Source organism: Montipora foliosa, chromosome 11 (genome assembly GCF_036669935.1).
Source record: "Montipora foliosa isolate CH-2021 chromosome 11, ASM3666993v2, whole genome shotgun sequence".
In the NCBI taxonomy this organism is placed as follows: Eukaryota; Metazoa; Cnidaria; class Anthozoa; order Scleractinia; family Acroporidae; genus Montipora; species Montipora foliosa.
Window position 1 is genome coordinate 441918 of NC_090879.1, and position 20717 is coordinate 462634.

General features: G+C 40.3%; 2 protein-coding genes across 2 annotated transcripts in view; both read left to right on the forward strand.

Moving 5' to 3' along the window:
• Positions 1 to 20717, forward strand: part of LOC137977806 (adhesion G protein-coupled receptor L4-like) — a 211498-nt gene that overhangs the window by 36774 nt on the left and 154007 nt on the right. The window lies entirely within an intron of this gene.
• Positions 1 to 20717, forward strand: part of LOC137975210 (adhesion G protein-coupled receptor L4-like) — a 43502-nt gene that overhangs the window by 9978 nt on the left and 12807 nt on the right. The window contains exons 3-12 of the mRNA XM_068822298.1: positions 1952 to 2298; positions 3105 to 3345; positions 8047 to 8172; positions 8903 to 9028; positions 9336 to 9458; positions 12266 to 12364; positions 12892 to 12986; positions 13232 to 13513; positions 15304 to 15453; positions 19317 to 19568. Of these exons, the coding sequence (XP_068678399.1) occupies positions 1952 to 2298; positions 3105 to 3345; positions 8047 to 8172; positions 8903 to 9028; positions 9336 to 9458; positions 12266 to 12364; positions 12892 to 12986; positions 13232 to 13513; positions 15304 to 15453; positions 19317 to 19568 (1841 nt within the window). The remainder of the gene's footprint in view (positions 1 to 1951; positions 2299 to 3104; positions 3346 to 8046; positions 8173 to 8902; positions 9029 to 9335; positions 9459 to 12265; positions 12365 to 12891; positions 12987 to 13231; positions 13514 to 15303; positions 15454 to 19316; positions 19569 to 20717) is intronic.

Consider the following 20717-nt stretch of genomic DNA (forward strand, 5'->3'; position numbering starts at 1 on the left):
ATACCACAGAGTCCTTTTCCAGCGAAAAATTTATTGAAACAAACAACATATTTGCTCTTAGAGGCGAAAACCTCTTCCTATTTCATTGCGTGCGTGAAGACAAGAAACTCGATCGTGTTAAATTACCATGTACTTCAGGTAAATACAGCTCACTTTGATTTCGGCTCGACGGGCGATAGCGGTCGCCCTATCGTTTCTGCCTGTAGTTGCCCCACCGAACTCATTTCTAGCTACTTAGACAGGATTATGACGCCTATCGTCAAATCTTTGCCATCATACATTAAAGACAGTACACACGCACTACAAATTTTCCGCGATTTCAATTTCTCCGGCCAAGACAAACTTATTTTCACCATGGACATTACATCTCTATACACAGTCATTCCTAATAGCGAAGGTCTTCAAGCACTTAAACACTTTTTCGATCAACGCACTGTCCAAGAACCTAGCTCGGAAACGCTCCTCCGCCTTGCCGAACTAGTTTTAACGCTTAATTGTTTTTCATTCGCCGGCAACTATTACAAACAAATTAATGGTGTAGCGATGGGCACAAGAATGGGACCTAGCTATGCCAATCTTTTTGTAGGATATGTTGAACACCAATTTTTTAGTCAGTACAACGGCCCCAAACCTAAACTCTACGGCCGTTACATCGACGACTGCATCGGCGCTATTTCATCCAGCAGAGAAGAACTCGATCAATTTATAACCTCCGTCAACTCTTTTCATCCGGCTCTTAAATATACCTGGGAAATTTCGGAAACTTCATTGGCTTTTCTAGATATCAACGTTTCTATTAGAGGCAACGTGCTCTGTACTAGTGCGCACTACAAACCTACTGATTCACACAGTTATTTGTTGTATTCATCGTCACATCCATCACATGTCAAGAACTCCATCCCTTATTCTCAATTTCTTAGACTTCGACGTCTATGTAGTGATGACTCCGATTTTTCCAGCAAATCAGAGGAGATGTGCCAGTTCTTCGAAAAACGTGGCTATCCTGTCTCTGTGGTCAAAGCGGGCCATCATCGCGCCCAACAATTTGATCGACAGTCATCACTACAAACGTCACAAAAAGATAAGAATGACAGAATTCCATTCACCCTCACTTTCCATCCTCATAATCACGCAGTCAAAAGCATCATTCTTAGTAATTTTAAATTACTCCAAAATGATCCCGAGACTGGCAGAATCTTTTCGCAACCTCCACTTATTTCATTCAAACGCGACAAAAACGTAGGCAACTTTTTAGTTAGAAGCGCGCTCAAAACTAACGAGCAACCCGGCACTTTCAAATGCGCGCGCTCACGATGCAAAACTTGTCTTTTCATTGTTAACACTAGCAAGATATCGGGACCTAAGCGATCTGTTAAGATCACCGATCGTTTCACATGTACCTCCGCAAATGTCATTTATTGCATAACCTGCACGTTATGCAATAATTATACATTGGTGAGACAGGTAGACGACTAGGTGACCGATTCCGCGAACACCTTCGCGATGTTGAGAAGAATGACAAGGATGCATCCAAGCCAGTCGCTCGCCATTTTAATCTGCCTAACCACTCCAAAAAACACATGGCTATCTGCGGCCTTTCCCTACATCTAGGTACGACGGAAAGCCGCAAGAATCTGGAACAAAAATTCATCTTTCAAATCGGCACCCTTAATCCTCACGGTATTAACGAACGCTTTTCATTTAACTAATATATTCCTATTTTTCACGTTGCCATGTTACCACCAATAGCGTAGCTCCTACTCTACTATAAAACTACACGTAACCCATAATCCCTTGATTCGCTCTGACGAAGGGCTAACGCTCGAAACGTCAGCTTTTAGAATCTCTGTACGGTGGCCAATTTACATTATCAACTCCGTTGATAAAACCAAATTTTTGTAAAAGTTTAATTGGTTGATATAATTTTTTTACAAATTTATTCTCTCTTCAGAATTTGACTGCGAAGCCGTGGCAGACATAGCATTTATTGTGGATTCATCGGGAAGCATTGGTAGATGTAATTGGCAAAAAATGCTAGAGTTCCTGAAAAGGATGGTTGAGGCCTTAAATGTGGGTCCTAATAAGACTCACATTGCTGTAATTGCTTTCAGCTCTAAGGCTGTGTTAGAGTTTCCATTTAACAAACTCAAGGGCTCTGATGTGACAGCACAGGAATACGGAAAACTCATAGATCGCATAAGGTTCCAGAGAGGCCTTACTTTCATCGATAAAGCTCTGTTGCTAGCGGAAAGTGATGTATTTACAACAGCAGCGGGAATGAGACCAGAATTGCCACAGGTACGATTACCGTCGTTAATGTGCAAACATTTTATTGTGCTTCTGCCAAATGTTATCAATCGTATTGGGTCTAACTTGGCTTAAATTGTAGGGCACCAAGTTTTAACTGATAGGAAGGTCGTGGTTTCTAATGCCATCGATGACAAATGTCTGTGCCTAATCAGCTCTTAGTTACGTTCCATCCATCTTATTACGGATGAATTTTAAATGAAAGATGGTCAGAGAAACTTGTTTCGCGCGTGCTACAGTCCATTTGAAAACTGTAGACACAAATGAATAATAGGTTAATTAGCTTTTAAATTTTTTGGTCCTATCAGCATCAGTTGAGTTACCTGTGGACCTTACGAGCGCTTTGCGGTACATTTCTTGGCCGGCTTCGTTTACTTCAGTCTTCACTGTCATTTAGACGAAGCCGTCAAAGCGACGCTTTGGGCGTCTATTCCGAAATGGCTTACAATTAAGGCTTAGAATTAATTGCCCACGGTGGCTGCAATACAGGCAGGGGAATTTTGCAGACCGACGATTGCCGAATGGTTAGCTTTCAATTATGGCAGTGCAATGTCTGCGGTAATTCGGTCTAAGCGCCGATTTTTCAAATGGTTAGCCTTTAGTTATGGCTGCGTATATGTACAGTTATTACTTTGAAAATACCGATTTTAGAATCTTCGGCGCTCTGATGCCGTCGAAGTACGTACCTTTGAAGACAGCCGCAGGCAAGAAAACATATTTGTTGATTCTTTGGCTTTCTGCATGGGTTCGTTTTCTTCTTTTTTGCAATCTCAGCATCTTGTTCCTTTTGATTTCAGATTGCAGTTGTTATCACCGACGGCCAACAAACAACTGACAGGAGTAGCTTCACAGAACTATCAGAGGCTTCTCGCGGGCTCAAGGACAAGAATGTAAACGTGTTTTCTCTTGGTATTGGATCAGGTGTCAATGAAATACAGTTAACCGACATTGCCAGTTCAGCTAAAAATGTATTCACTGCCCCCACCTTTGCAGATCTTACTCCTGCAGTTGATACTATTGTGGAAAATTCTTGTACTGGTAAGTTGGGTTTGAATGTAAAAGACAAAAAAAAACTCGCCAGAACACCAAAAAGTATCTGAAATCGAACGAGTGAGCGCAGCGAACAAGTGAGATTTCTGATACAAAACCAACGAGTGTGAAAATCTTGTACAAAGCGTTTTCCATGCAGTAATTTGTTTATTTTATACATACTGAGATTTTTTTTATTTATCCGGCTTTAATTGGTTCTCTAAAATAATTAAAAAACTCCTGTATTAAATCAACTCAGTCAGCAAACTTACATCTCTTCGTGTCTTTGAAAGAGTGGTCTTGTTTTTTTGGTCTTCGATAAACTTGTCTGTAGGTTTGTCTAGAGACACAAATCTTCTTGATTGTTCAGCCATCTTCAAAAATATCTCCTAGCTCTTGATAAGTTTGAATTACGAACAGCTCGAGTACACCGAAAATATTATCTTGCCAAAGCTGCCCGACAAAGCTACCCGCGATGACCGCGATTGTGATTGGACGAAACGATTTTTTCACGTGCGAGAAACTCGTTTCGTCTCTCTGATTGGTCGAACTAAAATCCGAAACGCTAATTTGATGCGAAAATCTCAGTATATATAAAGTAAATAGTGTTTCTATAACTCGATGGAGACAGACAACGAGCACGAGCTGTTGACATAGTGATGGCGCGAGCAAAGAGAATTTACATTTTGATAATTAGAGTTAATAAATTGTTTTCCTTTTTCTCGTCGCGTTGTTTTCTAAAAGAAATAGGAAACATGTACTCCGTGTTTTTATCGAGTTACAGAAACATTCTTGAAAATTTGGGAGAACTCGTAAAAGCAGTGGAAACACTCGCCAGCGGCTCGTGTTCCCACAGCATTTCTCGTTCTCCCAAACTTTCACTCGTGTATCTATAACTCGACAAAAACACGGTACGTGTTTTCTATTTCATAAATGATGCAGGCTGTCCCGGATGCATTCATCAATAATGTCTTCCTCCCCTCCGGTGCGAAGGTTAGATCTGTACTTTACTTGTTTTTGTTATTAGGGAGTTTAAGGTCTCGGTAAAGGTAAACTTGAGCGTTTCCCTCAAATTTCTTGTTTTTGCAAATCTTGAATTGGTGGGCTGTGAACTATATTTTCCCGAAAAAAAGATCCTGAAAAATTAGTTTTAAAATCGCTTTTCTTAGTTTCCCTCCATAATCTGCGCTCGAAAAATGATTGACGTATCATGTCAATCACCTGTGAAAGGATTGGGTGTTGGTCGACAGCAAGGTACAGATTTTGTTAGCTTGCTTTATGCAAAACAAATATTGATGCAAAAGCAAATAACTATTGACACACAGTTTTAGAAAGAGCAGAAGGAAGTTTCCGGGACGGTCGATCGAGAATAACATATTTACGACATGAAAACAACATTAATTTTGAACCGTGAATATAGAATATAAAAAGTTACGATCAGCGACAAACACTTTGGGAGATTTTTGCTACGTTCAAATAAATCGCAAAATCGAAAGTGACATGGCCGGAATTCAGCGGGCGCCGTCATTAAGTTAATACCGCGGCATGTTTACTCGCCAAACAGTGAAGCATCTGTGTCAAATGATGGCAAGATACCGGGTTTTTGTAAGTTTCTTTTTCTGTCAAGTGTTATAAAGTTTTACAATGAAATGAGCGAAGTCAAAACAAAGATCACAATCGCCCAACTCTTGTTTATGCAAAGTCAAAATTTACTCTCGAAGACGCGTTCGACGTTATTTATCACCAGGTAATTTCATCATTTTGGAAATGGCAGCTACTTTATTATTCATCTGCGTCACAATTTTTCACTGATTTTGGGGCTCATTTTGTTGAAACTCAAGCACGCTTCCAACAGGCCTGTGAACCCTTCCTACTTACAGAGCAATACTAAAAAACTTCTCCCATATCACATTTCAACCTTAAGCTCAAAAATTCAATACACAACATGATATTATAATTCACAAAGGCAGAAAATACCACAGAATCCTTTTCCAGCGAAAAATTTGTTGAAACAAACAACATATTTGCTCTTAGAGGCGAAAACCTTTTCCTATTTCATTGCGTGCGTGAAGGCAAGAAACTCAATCGTGTCATTTACCATGTACTTCAGGTAAATACAGTTAGTTCACTTTGATTTCGGCTCGACGGGCGATAGCTTATTGTCGAAGTCCATTACTCGTCGCTTTTAAGATTCCACCGCCTGTATATCCAATTGACTTGCCATTATTGAGCTTCATAAGGGTATATTTTGTTCAAAGACCCACTAAAACGCCATTCGCGTTACATGACTTTCGACGCCATTGCCGGTTAAGTTAATCGTTCTCCTGTGTCCACCAGAGAGATCTACGCATTTCCCACTACCCTCTCGATCCTAAGAAAATACGCGCAGAAGGCTCTATGCACAAAGCCACGACTCAGCAGGGGAGTGACAGGCAAGACGTTTACCGACACGGAAAAAAATAAACTAGACCCTCCGTGAGGTTACACTGGGTTGCCTGTGGTACGTGCACCGTTCCAGACAATTTTTTTCAAGTTGGGGAGTCATTAAGAAGTCATACCAGACGAGGCCCTTTGGCTCACAGGTCCTCACACGTTCGTACGACGAAACAGATCTGTCCTTGCGTAATATGTAGCTCTAACAGTGCACGATATTGTTTTGGTATTGTCTATCATTGTAGTGCCATGGTAGAAGTCTTGGGTAAATAGTCTGAGAAGACATGTGGTTACTAGCAAAGTACTGAACCCAGAAAGATTGAAGAAAATAAATGGAAAGTGAGAAACATTGGCTTCTGGGCTGACATGTTGATAAACTTCTTTTCACCACAAGTTCAAGCGTGCCCTCTGAGCATCTGACAGCTTTGTAATACCGAAGTTCACTGAAGTTAAACCCTGTTCGGCGGGCTTAGTGTTTGGATGGGAGACCAAAATAATATACCCCTCATAAAACAGAAGCATCGGACCGAAAATACTATTAACGCTAACAAATGCGAACTCAGCAAGGTACAGATTTTGTTATCTTGCTTTATGCAAAAACAAATATTGATGCAAAAGTAAATAAATATTGATACACAGTTTTTAGAAAGAGCAGAAGGAAGTTTCCAGGACGATCGCTCGAGAATAACATATTTACAACATGAAACCAACAATTATTTTGAACCGTGAATATAGAATATAAAAAGTTAAGATCAGCGACAAACATTTTGGGGGATTTTTGCAACGTTCAATTTTGTTATTGTACGTTTTGGCTGCACAAATAAATCGCAAAATCGAAAGTGACATCGCCGGAATTCAGGGGGCGCCGTGATGAAGTTACCGCGGAATGTTTACTGGCCAAACAGTGAAGCATCTGTGTCAAATGATGGCAAGATACCGGGTTTTTGTAAGTTTCTCTTTCTGTCAAGTGTTATAAAGTTTGACAATGAAATGAGCGAAGTCAAAACAAAGATCACAATCGCCCAACTCTTGTTTATGCAAAGTCAAAATTTACTCTCCAAGACGCGTACGACGTTATTTATTCTAACCAGGTAATTCCATCATTTTGGAAATAGCAGCTACTTTAATATTCAACTGCGTCACAATTCTTTACTGATTTTGGGGCTCATTTTGTTGAAACTCAAGCACACTTCCAACAGGCCTGTGAACCTTTCCTGCTTACAGAGCAATACTAAAAAACTTCTCCCATATCACATTTCAACTTTAAGCTCGAAAATTCAATACACAACATGATATTATAATTCACAAAGGCAGAAAATACCACAGAGTCCTTTTCCAGCGAAAAATTTATTGAAATAAACAACATACTTGCTCTTAGAGGCGAAAACCTCTTCCTATTTTATTGCTTGCGTGAAGACAAGAAACTCGATCGTGTTAAATTACCATGTACTTCAGGTAAATACAGCTCACTTTGATTTCGGCTCGACGGGCGATAGCTTGTTGTCGAAGTCCATTACTCGTCGCTTTTAAGATTCCACCGCCTGTATATCCAATTGACCTGCCATTCATGAGCTTCATAAGGGTATATTTTGTTCAATGATCCACTAAAACGTCATTCGCGTTGCATGACTTTCGACGCCATTGCCGGTTAAGTTAATCGTTTTACTGTGTCCACAAGAGAAATCTACGCATTTCCCACTACCCTCTCGATCCTAAGAAAATACGCGCAAAAGGCTCTATGCACAAAGCCACCACTTAGCAGGAGAGTGACAGGCAAGACTTTTACCGACATGGAAAATAACAAAAAAACCCACGAAATTAAACACAGATTTCGACTGGGTTTGCCATAGGCAACCCAGTAAAAAAACGACGAAATAAAAGCAGATTCCTACTGGGTTTGGCAACCCAGTAATGAGGAAGACAGTATTGCACATTGCCTACCACATGGCACTGATATCATTTGTGAAGGATTTTGTTCCTGTCTATGATTCTGCTCGGTGGATGTGGATGGTAGTGTTTTTAAGGATGAGGTGGCATTTGGGAAATAAATAGCCTTCTTATCCTGTTTGAAATAGGAATAGTGTGTGTGGATATAATATGATGGATTTTGGGTTCGCGAGTCCTATTACGTACTTGTGCCAATTTCCTGGCTATTACGGCTATTACGAGGTCATTATTACAGGTACCTAGCTACCATGCATTTGTTTTACTATGAGTGCTTTGTAGACTGTTTTCTAAGGATGCTTTGTTTACTTGTGTTGACTTAATTTTGCACAGATATCGATGAATGTAACAGTCCTAAAAGAAACGAGTGTGACCCTAATGCAGCTTGTATCAACGCTGGAGGATCGTATACCTGCAGATGTCGTGATGGATATACAGGAGATGGACAAAATTGCACAGGTAATCAGTACGATTTTGTGAGTTAGATAAGTAAGTTAACATTTGAAATCAGAAGCAGGGATGGCGCAGTGGTCAGAGCACTCGCCTCACCAATGTGGCCAGGGATCGATTCCTAGACTCCGTGTCATATGTGAGTTTATTTGTTGCTTCTCTTCTCAGCTTCAGGAACTTTATCTCCGGGTACTCTGTCTTTCCCCTGTCCTCAAACACAAACCTATCATCTGATATGTGTTGATTTGATTGTATTTCTGTAAAGCCGTTCCCAATTAATGGCGCATCACTAAATGCACTTCTCAAGAACTATGGCAAATAAAGATGTTATTATTTTGAAATAACAATAATAATAATAATAATAATAATAATAATAATGACAATCATAATAATAATAATAATAATAATAAATTGTAATGCTTAAGAGTAATATTAAACATTGTTTATTTTTGAAAGCGTAATAAAGATGATGATGATGATAATAATAATAATAATAATAATAATAATAATAATAATAACTATAATAGAATTATTATTATTATTATTATTATTATTATTATTATTATTAATATTATTATCTGTTCAATCCTTTGCTACATCATTTTCAGTTTTTTTCTTCCATGCGTTTCTTTATGTTCGTTTTATTGTTTCGCAGAAAGACTGGATTTTATCAGATTGTCTCTTGTCTACAGGGTCCCTTCCTTGTAAATGTTCATTTACTAGTCTTAATTACCTACAGATATCGATGAATGTGCCAGCCCTGAAACCAACGAGTGTGGTCCCAACGGTCAGTGTAGCAACATTGAAGGATCGTTTACATGTAGCTGCGATGCAGGATATACAGGAGATGGAAAAACGTGCACAGGTAATAGCTGATTTCTTGTCTTGTCAGTGTAAGGAATTGAAAATAAGAGAGGTTAATAAGAGTTTAGAGGAGATAAGGGATGCTGCCCAGGACTGTGATTGATGAAGCGGTTTCGTTTCAACAAACAGGTGTTTGTTCCAGTTTACCACTGAATAAGCTGACTTTCGAATATGTCATTTTCTGGGCTTTTAAGCTTCGAACCTCCTTTTCCATCTTTTATGTCTATTTCTTTTAGAACAGATTTCTTTGAGTATAAGAAAATAGCATGAACAACGCTGGAAGATGTTTATTGATTTAATTTTGACAGATGTTAATGAATGCCTTGTTGTCAACGGAGGATGCCAGCAAGTTTGTAAAAACACTGATGGTGGCTTTGAGTGTTCCTGCAACAAAGGTTTTACCCTGAACGCCGACAATACCACTTGCCAAAGTAATGCCATCCCCCCAGCCCGCTCGGAGGTTTTCAAGAGTTTTTAACAGGCATACCTACTCATTTCGTATACCATTAATTCCCATAGATCATCTCCTATGAAAACTAAGAAATATATTTAATTCAAGCCAGTGACTGCCACGAAATCAGAAACTTGAATATTATCGAGCTGGTCATTCCAGCGAGTTTCTTGTCTATCATCTGTGTCATCGTTCGCTTGGTTGGCACCATCTTCTTCGTCACTTTTAAAGCCATCTAAATCGAAATTGTTGTCCCTAGTATCCCCTCCTCTTACAGAAAAACCACAAAAGATCTCTTAGATCCCTAGATTCTCCGATCCGAAAAAAAAGGCAGGGATATCCCCATCGTTTGATGCGTTATCTGATGCATCGGCCCTTGCCCTCGCGTAATTTGATCTCGCGCGATCGAAAAAAGCCAGCCCTCGTGGGGTCTCTTATCTGCTGTCAAAATATGCTCACAAGATGACAAATGATTGGTCAATTATCCTACTAAATCTCCATAACAACAAAAATACAAATTTACTAAGCGAGACTGGGTAGAGGCCTGAAGGTCCGTGCAAAGGCTCGCAACATTGTTGGCCAACAAGACGCAACATTTTTGGGCCCAACATGTTGCGAGGGTTTGCACACCATGTTGTTTGTTGTTGCTTGTTGTTGCGACTTGTTGGAAGTTGTTGGATGAAGTTTGAAACTGGTCAAACTTCAGAGCCAACAAGTGCCAACATTTCTATTGTTTCGCAGTCATCGAAGCCTGGTCCAACAATGTTGCGTTCGTTTGCACAGCACATCCAACACTGTTGCGCCGGCGCACGCCCACTACATGCCACGTATCCACACAAATACATGCGAACAAGAAATCAACATGGCGTCGGAGATTGAAAACGTCCCAGAGCCCTTTGTATTCTCATCTAAAGACCTAACAAGTTGTGACTTGTTGCGAGCGTTTGCACACATCGGCTAACATCGCGTAACAAGAGACAACATTGCTGGGCCCAAGAATGTTTCGTGTTGTTGCAAGCGTTTACACGGGCCTTAAGATTTTACGGCCGGTTACGGCCGGTTTAGGTAATTCAGGAATCATCGCGCGCGGCCGGTTACGGCGGCTTTAGGAGTCGATGGTTTTTAATGTACTTAAAATTTTATGAATATTCCACTCTTTATTTAGTACAAAATATATTGCCTTTTTGTGTTATTGAAGCAGCACTTGATTCGAAGCGAGTATTGAATACATAAAAGACCATTACGTCATCTATGAAATGTGTCGATGTTTCAACTTTCATTGGTAGGGAAATAACCACCGTACTGTATTCATAGCCGTGGATAACGTAATTCTTGATAACGTAATTCTTGAATTATGTGCCGCGTGTGACTACTTTGCTACGCCTTTATTCGTGTAAAAAACCAACTAAATTTAATCGTGACTTTTAGGAAGGAAAGCTGTAAGTTGTTAAAAGTGTTATTATCGTATCGTTCATACACATACATATCCCGATGAAAGTTCCAGATTAAGTTAGACCATTACGTCATCGGAGATTTTACAAAGGCTACGACTGATGGTGCAATCGGAGATTGTTACGAGCCTAGGAGGCCGGTGTTTATCTCCGGTTTCCGTGGCATGAAGCGACTAGGGGTATTTCTACTCCCCTCCCCTGGATGGGATGCTAGTCCATCGCAGGGTTACCCCCTGCATTTCCGCCGGTACCCATTTATACACCTGGACGGAGAGAGGCACCGTGAGAGTAAAATGTCTTGCCCAAGAACTCAACACAATGTTCCCGGCCAGGACTCGAACCCGGACCACTCGATCCGGAGTCGAGCAGTATAACCATGAGGCCACCGCGCCTCCCACTAAATATTTCCATGTTTAATTATTCCACCATTCCGTGTTTAAGTATTCCACCATTCCGTGTTTAAGTATTCCTCCATTCCATGTTTGAGTATTCCACCGTTCCATGTTTAGATATTCCTTCGTTCCGGCGTTCCAGCATTTTAGCATTCCATGTTTGAGTACTAGCCGGCAACGACGACGCCACAAAGCAAGAATATTGTTTGTTAAAAAAGGAGAAATAATTGTGCTGCATGTGCAGCACAAATTTCCGTGCATTTCCCGTGCCGTTCCCCACCATGAAAATAGCAACGTGAAATCAGCAAATTTTAGGTTTTGATGACAACGTGAGCATACAACAATGAGCCATTTATTTGCTACATTTACTTAATTATAGTACACTCAACAAATAATAATTACTGGATTCTGATTGGACGAGAGGAGTACAATTAATCCAATTTGTACTCTTGCTTTCCGAAGTTGACACGAAGTTTTCCGAAATTAACAGACTTCGGAAGGCGGCCAAAAAGAATGCGAAGACTTCCGAACTTTTCCGAAGTAGACCAGAAGACTTCCGAAGCTTTCCGAAGTTTACCCGAAGACGTCCGAAGATTTCCGAACTTGACCCGAAGAATTTAGAAGGTGTCCGAGGTTCAACCAAAGTCTTTCGAAGATTTCCGACGTTGGACTGAAGAGTTTCAAAGGTTTCTGAAGTAAACATGAACGGATCGGAGGAGATATATACAAAGCTCACCGTTACCGCGTTCTGATTGGTTGATGGTAATTTTGTTGAGTATACTATAAATAAAAAAAATCGCACGACCTTCTCGTACAATTCGTGGTTTTGAAAGTTCGCAAAATGCAATCGCCTAAAGGCTAAAGCGACAAGCCACAGATTCTCTGAATAAATATACATTAACTCACAATGATATACTTTATGTACCTCTTTTCTCGTATGCCAGGTGTGGAAAAGTGCCCGGGTCAAGTTATACAAGAGATTGCGTGGGCGGCAACTGCTGCAGCTGGGATCGACATACAGCCGTGTCCGAATGGGGCCAGCGGTAAGTCAACATACAAGATGCGCCTGAGCCTTGGTCACCCTTGCATTTATTAACAGAATAAAACATAAATAAGGTATACGCAGATTATTTGACAAAATCCCATTAAAATTTGATCTAGACGAATGCAAATTTGTTTTACCTGATTGGTTTTTTGTTTCTTTGGCAATGTTCTTAACCATTTAGAATGCTATCTCGTCTAATCCGCTTCCAGTTTTGATTCTAATTTTCATATATGAAAACTTACTTAAGCTTTTTCATTCTACAAAAATGCAATTCCATTCTCTTGTCGCTCTCTCTGTTTGAACAAGTCAAAAACAAATTATTCTTAACCGGGGTTGCATGAAAGAAAGAATATCTTTATTCCGCTTCTACGTTCGAAGCATTTAATACCATCGACATCTTGGTGGGGAACTCAAATAAAGCTTTTTCAGACAAAATGTTTGCGCGCGTACGCTTTGTGTGAAAATGTCGTCTGTTCTCGGTATAAAACTGAATATTTATCTCACTGAAATTTAATACCATTGTAGGAAACGCATCACGTGAGTGTTCCAGCGACGCAAAGTGGAAGGACCCAAGTTTCCTCGGCTGCAGCTCATTTAGATTCATCTTACTCAAAGATCAGGCAAGTATCGCCCGCGATAAAAGCGCCAAGTGCGATCAGCACCCTTTCAGCGGTATTTTGGGAGAGATTCGTAAAAATCTTCAGTTAAACGAGCCTTAAAATCGGATGAGATGGAATGAAATTCCGCAAGGGACTCTAAATATAAATAAAAAAAATTGATTGTAAACATTATTTCCGATGCGGCTTCAAAGTTTGCAGACTGATGCCTTCTTTCACTACGATAACCATTGTCCGTTTTCTCTCAGATCGAAGCAGCCACTGGTGGCTTCCAGTCAAACACGAGCGTCGGAGAAGCCTTGGCCCAGCTCGTGAACGTAACAAGACCAATAACAAACAATGTCACAAGACCAACAGAGATATACGGTGGAGATTTGTTGATAGCAGTTGATATTCTCGTGCTGTTGGCGGAGTATAATAACGCGAGTCAAGGCAGTATAAGTTCAGAGGAACACGTAAAGGATCTTGCACAAGTAGTCAGCAATTTACTGGAGCCGGACAACGCTGTCACTTGGTTAGGCCTTGAAAAGGTAAGCTTATAAATAAGGGTCAGCTTGAGACTGGAGACAGTGTGGCCCAGGTGTTAGGACGCTTTCCTTGAGATCCGGAGATCCGGGGTTCAACACCCTTTCTGACCACTCGTTGAATTTCATCCTGGTAGTCCCTGGTTCAACTTCCTGGTAATCGCTGGTTTAACTGTAATTATTAAATTCTCAACCTCGGATAATGCATTTCGCGTGCTCTGATTGGTTCACTCAATCTCGGTTATCAGCTCATATACCTTAGCTTGACCTTGTATGGTAAATGATTGCGTTAAGCGTAGCTAAACTAAATTATTTTTGCCCGGAAAGCGAAAATTCTCTTTGAATAAAGCCAAAAAAGAAAAAAAAAACTTTTTTGTGGAAAGTTTAGATCAATTCCGGCGTTTAGAAGTATAGTACGCGAAAAGGCAAGAAATGTTTTTGTGATGAGCCGACGTCTGTCTGACCTCAAGGTATTACACAACATCGCATCTTCATCAAGTTTTCTCGAATTCGCTGGGAATTTCTCGCTTTGTTCGTTCGTATTTCGTACTTTCAAATTTTGGGAGTTTAATGAGACTGGTTATAGCCAACTCGGCGCTACGCGCCTCGTTGGCTATTTACCATCTCATATCCAACAAGCGCAAATGGAATAATTGTTAAATAGCCAATAGCTAAGTCACCTGCCTTAAGAATGGAAGCGAGGCTGCGGGTAACCCTGTTTTGATACAAATATAGACTAATTAGAATTACAGCAGTGAGGTCTGTATCAATACAATGTCACCAGCAGCCTCGCAGCCATTCATAGACTAGGTCACTGAGCACACAACTGTAAATGCCTCCGCCCAGTTGGAATTTCTTAAGTTATTACTGTATCAATGAATGTTTCATTATCTCGGAAAAGAGTCAGTTCAAGAGCTGAGAAGATGTTGGCGTTGAATTTTCAAACGAAACTCGCAATAACGCAACGAATTATTCAAAATTATATTTGAGATAACAAGAAAATGCACGTACTTAGATTTCAATAAGCGTCACAAAGTGTCCCCTTGCTCTTCTCTCCAAATTCAACATCATTCGTGTCTCCGAATACAGACAACTGACGTCACAAGATGTCCCCCAAATACTGCTCCTCAAGTATGGATAAAGAGCGGCATTTACTCTCATTTGAAACAACGCTAATACTAGTACATGTACATTGCAGTTTTTCTTGCTGTTACATAAGTTAAAGTGGTACTACGATCAAAGAATCATTTCCTTTTTTTCTTCAGATTTTGAAAGCGTGTTCGCTTAACACTTAACTGGCAAAATTTTGAGCTTTGAGTTTTATCCAAAGGCTGTTTATTTTGAGTGTAAGTTTGGGATTTCACTGTCTTCTATTACTCACGTTTAAAACTGACCGATTGGACCTCAGAGGGTTGGATCTAGAGAAAATGACGTCATTTACTCACTAGCTTAAACGCAATTTATTATATATGCAAAGCACGGGTTTAATAGTCTGAAAGCCCGAAACTCTCGTGCTGCATATTAATTCAGCCGCCTACACACGCATTGAATTCTTAAACTAGTGAGTCTTTGACGTCATTTTCTCCTCGACCCAGCTCTCTCAAGATTTTAAAGTTAGTAATGGCGAACCAATAAATAATAAAATTCCAGTTAAAATAAACAGGTGTCTTTAAAATCAGAACTTAAAACTTGGGCCAGTTAGTGTTTAGTTAACATAGTTTTGAAATCCAAAGGAAAAAAAAAATTTTTTTTTGGACGTAGTACCACTTTAAGAAACGCCTGCATTTCATCCACAGGAAGGGCAGGGGAGAGGTCGAGCATTGGTCAATGCAGTTGATGATTATGGGCTGGGAGTTGCTGCCACATTAAATGAATCTACAAAGACGCGAACATTCGCAACAAAGAATTTAAACCTAACCATAAAAAGGATTACTCCGGAAAGTCCGGTAAGATCATTTGTAGGTATCGGTAAAAGCGATCATCGCAGAAATTCAGTTTAAATTTTTTTCCAAAAAAAAGTGTTTTTACCCGAAATAAATGATTTTTAGAATAGTTTTTGTCAATTTCCTTTGCGTCCTAACGTCAAAAACGCTTTGTTTCAGAACAGTGGGACAACCGCAACTCGTCACAGTTTATCAAGATGGTGGCGCCCTTTTTAAGCGATTTTAAAATTATGTTTCTTGTTATGCCAACATTTTCTTTCAGGGAAGTTCACAAAAGTTTAATCAAGAAGATTGTTGCATCCGGTTTAAAATTATTTTCAGTAGGCGATGAGGTTCTCTTTAACCCGTTCCTCGACGATAGTTGACAAGTCATGCTTTAGGCGACACAACAACAATATAGAGGATATTAGCGTCTGTTCTGCGGCATTTTGTAATAACGATTGCAGCTTTTGTAAATAAATCCAACCTACGCATTTTGTAATATTTGTATGTGTGCGCAAATTGTAATGAGGTCTTTCCAATGATGTTAATGTGGTAACCGTCATCGCTGATCTTTATGGTTGTTGATTGTTAATTAGTATAAAATGAATACGTAACATTCATACTTATTTAACACTCACCTTAGTACAATTACTGAAGACTGTTCTTTTGCAAATTTTCTGATGTACGGGCAGCCAAAACCTTGTCCTTTGGTTCTCGACTTCGATCCGAGGATTTATCGATATTCAATATGGCGGATTTTAACTAAGGGAGTGGGCCATGAACCGTGGACTCAGAAATTGGGCCTCAGGGTGCAGTAGTTTACATCTTAATTCATTACACAGCGTTGTTTGCAGAGAGGGATGGGGGAATTTTAATTCTGGTCAATTACAATAGAGTGCTGTTTTTGAAGTGTCCCTAAACGTTTTGACAAGGATTGAAGGCCACGAGCCACCGGTCGTAAAACCCCTGCGTGCGTGAGGGGTTGTTATAACACGGAAGCATGCATAGGGATATCTGGAGTCTACCATCTCTCCTGCCACGAAAGTACTGAAAGAAAATCGCAATTCTAAAACTTTGAACAGCAACTTTTATTACTTATTACAACGTATTTAACTTTAAACTTCGTAGTACATGGTGCATTTTAAATTAGTTATTGTATCTTCCGGCAAAAAGCGGCTTTAACAGGTAACAGCATTAATTAACAAAGTATAGCAATAACAACAACTGAACACGTGCTTATACAGAAAAGCTACTAAAACTTAAACCTATGGCATATAACTCGAGCCATGCATGGTGCCAACGGTTGCTATTAATTATACGTCTTAACTCAAGGATCAATCCATTGGAAGGACCAAACTCCTTTATGAGCCGCCATACACTGATTATACCCGGGGATCCGTCACAATGGTATATTTTTGGTAACAAGTAAGTGAAAGTATCGGCGCACTGGCGAAATCGAGAGGACGCATTTCTTAGTCGCTGGAAAAGAATGCAGGCATCACTGGGCTTTGAAGATCGTACAGCTGTTTCAAAAATCATAGCAATTATCTCGCTTGGAAGATGGTCAAATGAACTTGTCTCTTTTCTCCTTCTTTGCTGACGCATTATCATTCAAGTCCAATCGATACGTTAAATTTATTGGCTGAAAATCGTGGAAAACGCACCAAAAATGCTTCAATTTTGCAAAATTGTCTGGGGGGATATCCCCAGAGCCGCCTAGAAGAATGGTCCCTTTGGCCCTATATCATGGTTACTGGTTGATCACGTGACAGACGTCTAGCTAAAACCTTGATTCACTGCATACCAAAAGAGAATTTTATTAAAAGGGGAAGGAATAAATGAAATTGTTATTTCCCTAGACATCAAACCAAAAAATGCAACGCAACCCCATCAGTTGTGCAATAGCCGCCTACAGGAGTCTGTCGCTTATTAATGTGTCTGATACTTGGCTATGTTTCCTCCTGAGTGTAATTTTGACAGTAAAGCAAAACGACTGTGTGAAGGATACAAAAATATTTGTCAGGCAATCAGATTGTGGCTAGTGAAGATTAAGATTCCGACAGTAGAATATCCACCCCCCTCCCAAAAAGATAGTACAGGGCACTTGACTGCCAAAAATCTCTAGAAGTTAAAAAAGTCCCCCCCTCCCCTTCCATCACTTCTGTCGTCGTTAAGGATGGCATCCAAACGTTTCGATTGAGAACCATTTAGGTTAGGGCCATCTAATCAGTATTCAGTTTAACGAACTGAGATACCCACAACAAAAACGAAACACTAGAGAAGCCAGAGAAAAGAATAAACGGATAAAGGATCACAACTGCGTTGATCGCATCGTTTGTATTTCCGCAGTTACCACCATTCATTCTAAACGGAAGTTAACACAGTATTGTACAGTAGACAAAAGTGATTAGCGCTGTGCATTTAATCCCGACTCCTCTGTGCCCTGTGATACCTCATTACAATTTGCGCCAGACCGTACACTTACAAATACTACAAAATGCTGCAGGCCTTATTACAAAATGCGTAGGTTGGATTTATTACAAAATGCTGCACACGTTATTACACATTGCGCACATTATTACAAAATGGCGCAATCGTTATTACAAAATGCGTCGTTATTACAATATGCCGCAGAACAGCGTTCTTCAGATTGGAGTACGAGTTTCTGTACTGGGCACGCGCATTACGTTTAATAGAGAGAAATTTTTCGAAATTCGCGTGCTCAGAACTGAGAACCCGTTCTTGTACTCCTGGAGGTCGCTATGTATATGGCCGTGTGGGGATATGAATTCTATCTTCGAGTGCTGATAGTATCTCTCGCGAGTGAGCAGAGCGAACGAGTCCAAGATACTACCTACGCGTGGAGATTCGTATCCCCAAGCCGCCATGTAATGTTCTGTTTATTATAATATAGATACCAATGAGTTATGTCCAGATTAAAAACAACGTGTTCTACTCATTTCCGAAAGGGCGAAAAAGTGGTCATCAACCGCTAAAACACTTATATTATGTAACACGATACTAGATATGAAAGTTATGAAAAACTAATCATGACAATGTTAAAAAGAATCATAAAAACGTTAATGTAGTAGAGAAAAATTATATAACAAGACAGAAGTCTCCAAGGAAGGAAGGAAGGAAGGAAGGAAGGAAGGATGGAAGGAAGGAAGGAACGGAAGGAGGGAGGGAGGGAGGGAGGGAGGAAGGAACGGAGGGAGGGAGGAAGGAAGGAAGGGAGGGAGGAACGGAGGGAGGAAGAAAGGAAGGAAGGAAGGGAGGGAGGAAGGAACGGAGGGAGGGAGGGAGGAAGGGAGGAAGGAACGGAGGGAGGGAGGAAGGAAGGAAGGAAGGGAGGGAGGAAGAAACGGAGGGAGGGAGGAAGGAAGGAAGGAAGGGAGGGAGGAAGGAACGGAGGGAGGGAGGAAGGAACGGAGGGAGGGAGGAAGGAAGGAAGGAAGAGCGGGAGGAAGGGAGGGAGGGACCTCACTTTTAATGGGTTAATCGTGTTAGTAACTACGACGACACCTACATCCTCACGTGTGAAGGGAGCTTAAGCAAGCGCGTTTTTGAGACGCGGACGGCAACCGGAAGAGAACATCTCGCGTGCCAGGACGGTGGTGTCTCCAAACTTTTATACTAATCATCTCTAATGAAGTAAAGATACTTGGCAAGGCAACTGTGGTTGTGTAAAGACAAGTTAAAAGGGGAAACCGCTCACTTCCAGTTGCCGTCCGCTTCTCAAAAATGCGCGTGCTTAATTAAGCTCCCTAATATCTTCACTGCGCACAGTGAAGATATGAGTTTTTTAAATAAAGGAAAATCCAAGTATTTCATCAATATCTATATAATGAAAAGCATTTCTATTTTCTTTCTTTCCCGTCCAGGTGAAAAATGATGGTCTGAACGTCTCTTACGAGCAAAGTTCCATTCGTCTGCCTTCAGAAGCGTTCCATTCGACCGTTTCCCGTTTCGTGAGTGTGATTTATCTCACGCTGAATGATGTCTTCTCTCTGAACAAAACAAAATCTGAAGACGTGGGTACCTTACCAAACACCACTGTGGTCTCAGCGACTGTCCTTCCAGCTCCTCCGGAGAAATTTAATGAGCCAGTCAAGATCGTTCTTCAAAACAGAGGGGTAGGGTGCTCTTTTTCGCTTCAAAATTAATTCAAAAACTGCCAAATTTCGGTACCGTTTTTAAAAATAAAAAGGCCCCATATTTGTTAACTACAAACGTTAGACGTTCAATATCATCAGTGGAAATCTACTACAGTATTTGCTGGTTATTCAGTCTACAAATCAGTCAAATTCATGATAATTCTGGTGATTTGTTTGTTACGACATCACTTCGCCACTATTAGCTGCGAATCTAGAAATTATTTGCAAACCATGTTTTACTCAGTCTTCGGACAAGGTCCTCGTTAGTCCTGTTCCGGGACTCCCTCTTACCCCGCCCTGAAAATGGGTCTGGAACCTAGGCGGAAAAAGAGAGAGTCCTGTATTACTTGCAGGCGCATGCTCGGAATAAGCCAATCATATTGCATTAGATGCCAGGCTGGATATGTAAATAGAGGCAACCTTGAAACTCCGACAAAAAATCGTAAATTACTGTGTGATTTGCAGTGTCGAGGAAAGAGAACATCTAAATTATGCCTTGTCGTGACCAAACGAGAAGAAAAACCCCCGATCGCAGTGATGTTGGAGAATTATTGCCGAATAAATGTAACGACTGAGAGATCGCAATAAATCGATACAAAGGCTGAATTAGTAAATATAGCAAAGGATTTCACTAAGCGACAAAACAGCTCGGAGTCAGAATTTCATATTATCTGCATTACTTTACCTCTAACAATGAGTTTCAGAAGGAAAGTGCTTTTAAGTAGCAACAATAAAAGCAACGTGACACACGCTTTTACGCAGCATTTTTCATCCTTATTAATTAATATTCACGAACAAATTTTGAACAGAAAAAAACATCGTGATAATTAACGTCCGAATAATCGATGTTTGACTGTGCATATATATGTATAAATTTAATAGGAACATCATTGCTTCATCTTTGCGTTATCAACACAAACTGGTATGTAAAGAAACAAATAGTCCAGGTTGTGATTCAATTTCGTTTAGCTTTTTATCTGAATTAATCAGGAATAATGCTCAGTTTTTCTGTCATGCAATCGTCTTTCAGTTTTTCTGATATAAAAATCATTCCAGTCTCAAGGTACGATTTTTCAGGGGTACCCAACGAATCTGTTCCTCACATTATCTGTTCCCCAGAGGAATCTT